Raw genomic sequence first — 3,320 nt, 5'->3', positions numbered from 1 at the left:
TTTTCTTCTAAACTCCCATTCAGAAAAGCAGTTTTCACATCCATTTGGTGTAACTCTAAATCAAAATGAGCAACTAAAGCCATAATGATTCTAAGTGAATCCTTCTTTGATACAGGAGAGAAGGTTTCCTTATAATCAATACCTCCTTTCTGAGTGAAACCTTTGGCCACAAGTCTGGCTTTATGTCGTTCGATATTGCCTTTTGAGTCGCGTTTGGTCTTAAAGATCCATTTACAACCAACTGCTTTATATCCTTCAGGCAATTCGACAAGTTCCCAAACTTTGTTTTGATCCATTGATTTCAATTCATCATTCATGGCATCAATCCATTTATTAGAATCATTACAACCAATGGCTTGTGAAAATGAAATCGGGTCTTTACTGGTCCCAATATCATAATCAGATTCTTGTAAATACACCACATAATCATCAGAAATAGCAGGTCTTCGTTCTCTTTGAGACCTTCTTAATGTTGATTCTTGTGGTTCTTCCATAATTGGTTCATTAGTGATAATCTCATTGGGGAGTGATTGATCAATAATTTGTTGTTCAACATTGTCAGATGATTCTGCAATTATAGGAACAACAATTTCTTTAGAAGTTATGGGTTGTGGGACTTGCACCCTAACTTCTTGAATATTTGTTTTTTGTAATTGATTACTCCCACTGATTTCACCATTCTCAATGAATCTGGCATTACCCGTTTCAACAATCTTCGTACTATGATTAGGACAATAAAATCTATACCCTTTGGATTTCATTGGATAGCCAATAAAGTAACCACTAATGGTTTTGAAATCCAATTTCTTTTCATGTGGATTATATATCCTAGCCTCCGCTGGGCAACCCCAAACGTGTAGGTGCCTTAAACTTGGCTTCCTTCCTGTCCACAGTTCAAAAGGAGTCTTTGGAACTGCTTTAGTAGGAACCCTATTTAATAAATAAACAGCGGTCTTAAGGGCTTCCATCCATAATGAAATGGGTAAAGATGAATTACTTAACATACTCCTAACCATATCCATCAATGTACGATTACGCCTTTCAGCCACTCCATTCTGCTGAGGCGTACCTGGCATAGTGTATTGTGCACATATACCATGCTTTTCTAGGAGTTTAGCAAATGGGCCAGGGTGTTGACCCAATCCATCATATCTTCCATAATACTCACCACCTCTATCTGATCTGATAATTTTCACCTTTTTATCTAATTGCCTTTCAACCTCAACAATGTACACCTCTAGAGCATTCACTGCTTGAGATTTGTCATGCAATAAATAGATATAACAATAACGAGAAAAATCATCAATAAAAGTGATAAAATATTTTTCTTTACCAAAAGATGGCGAGTCAAAAGGCCCACAAATGTCTGTATGGACAATTTCAAGAAGTTCTCTACTTCTTGTAGCACCTTTCTTTATGTGTTTGGTTTGTTTTCCCTTAATACAATCCACACATACATTGAAGTCAGTAAAATCTAGGTTAGGCAAAATCCCATCTTTTACTAATCTCTCAATTCTTTCTTTGGATATATGACCCAAACGTCTGTGCCACAAGTGAGAAGAACTTTCATTGATCAGGTTACGTTTAGTTCCAACATTATGATGTAGGGTTAAAAGGCTTTCAGCAAAACGACTATTAAGATTTAGTTTATATAAACCATCACATAAACTACCAAACCAACGAAAGAAGAATTTTTAAACAAACTGAATCTTCTATTACGAAATGAAAAAGAATAACCTTCAAGGTCAAGTTTAGACATGGAAACCAAATTACGAGAAATAGAAGGAACATAAAGTGTCTGAAACAAATCTAGATAACAATCAGTGTCTAAAAATAAACGAAATGTTCCGGTAGCAACCACTGGAACTTTGACTCCATTTCCCATGACTATGGAACTTTCATTTTGGTTTAAAGTCTGGATTGTAAGGAAGCCCTGCATCGAATTAGAAACATGAACAGTGGAACCTGAGTCAATCCACCAAGTATTAGAAGGAACTTCAGTAAGGTTTGATTCGAAACAAACGTAAGCTAAAGGCTTACCTTTCTTTTCAAACCATGCTCTACGTTTGTGGCAATCTCTCTGTACATGCCCAAACTTCTTACAGAAACGGCACTTGATACTGTTTTGTCCCCTCTGATGAGCCTCTATACCTTGAGGAGGCCCATTGAATTTAGGTGGTTCTACCATTTTGCCCTTCTTAGGTTTCTTCCACTTCTTACTAGCTCCTTTGCCTATAAGGTGAACTGAATGATGTCCTTGTTGCTTAAGCCTTGTCTCTTCTTGAACAAGCATATTAGCCAATTCATTTACATTCCACTTGTCTTTAATAGTGTTGTAATGAATTTGAAATGGCCCATATTGAAGAGGTAAGGAGTTCAAAATAAATTGAACAAGAAAAGACTCATCCACATTCATCCCAAGAGCTTTCAGTTTAGCAGCTAGATTTGACATCTCAAGGATGTGCTCATGCATCCCACGAGTACCATCAAACTTCATGGTGGTGAGTTCAGCCATTAATGTCCCAGCAAGAGACTTATCAGCTGAACGAAAACGTTCTTCCACAGTCTTAAAAAATTCCTTAGCAGTGTCAGGTACAGGAAGTGTAGATTTAATGTTGTTCGCTATACTCATTCGCATAAACATAATGCTCAATCTGTTCGATCTTTCCCAAGAATGACTTAGAGTCTTTTCTTCCGCACTACTAACTTCAGTAATAGCAGGCGGTTTCTCAGTCCGAAGTGCTAAATCAAGATCCAGTACACCTAGGTGAAACTGGACTTGTTCAGACCAATCTGAGAAATTTGCTCCATTAAGGATCGGAACAGATGAAGCATGTGAATGAAACGAAACAGGAATTGAAACTGCAAGTAAATATATGCTCACACATTAATGCTTTGAGTTAAATAATAAACAATAAATAGTATTGTTGTAACACATCTGTGGATGAAAATTACAACATACAAAAAATTAAACTTTTAACTATTATGGTAATTCCCTTTCACCTATTAAAATAAAATAAATAATTAATAATGTATCCATAATCTGATAGGTCCGTTACCTTTGGGTATCCGATTCCACTTCTCAATTAAGGATATACATTAATTATTTTACCTTAGTATATTAATCACAAGAAAAGTGGTGCACCTTTGGGCCAAGCCAAAATATTCTCATGATTAATAATACATATAAATATCTATTCAAAATTTGCAAAGTCATTTTTCTTAATACTTGGGATATGAGTATTAAGATCAAAACTACAACTTGAAACCTATGACTTTCTAGTTGGATCACTTTGGTGATTACCAAACTATTTCATAAA

At 35.8% G+C, this 3,320-nt stretch overlaps 1 protein-coding gene across 1 annotated transcript; it reads right to left on the bottom strand.

Annotated features, from left to right (window-relative positions):
* Positions 1–1,714: 1,714 nt before the first annotated feature.
* Positions 1,715–2,975, bottom strand: LOC147392467 (uncharacterized). The gene is made up of 2 exons (XM_086459729.1): positions 2,041–2,975; positions 1,715–1,933 (listed from the first exon to the last, which is right to left on the bottom strand). Exons 1-2 carry the CDS (start codon positions 2,642–2,644, stop codon positions 1,899–1,901), a joined length of 639 nt encoding a protein of 212 aa, XP_086315855.1. The 5' UTR covers positions 2,645–2,975; the 3' UTR covers positions 1,715–1,898.
* Between the last annotated feature and the right edge of the window lie 345 nt (positions 2,976–3,320).

The sequence above is a fragment of the Akebia trifoliata genome, chromosome 11, assembly GCF_017979445.1.
Source record: "Akebia trifoliata isolate Shusen 1 chromosome 11, ASM1797944v1, whole genome shotgun sequence".
Taxonomy (NCBI): domain Eukaryota; kingdom Viridiplantae; phylum Streptophyta; class Magnoliopsida; order Ranunculales; family Lardizabalaceae; genus Akebia; species Akebia trifoliata.
Note: the sequence above shows the minus strand (reverse complement) of the source record. Positions and strands in the feature narration are given on the sequence as shown.

What these genes read in the sequence shown, in the direction of transcription:
- LOC147392467 (XM_086459729.1), bottom strand. Translation starts at nt 2,644, where the DNA reads ATGTTTATGCGAATGAGTATAGCGAACAACATTAAATCTACACTTCCT. An exon ending in AGCATGGTTTGAAAAGAAAG is followed by an intron (nt 1,934 to 2,040) that starts GTAAGCCTTTAG and finishes AATTCGATGCAG; the next exon opens with GGCTTCCTTACAATCCAGAC.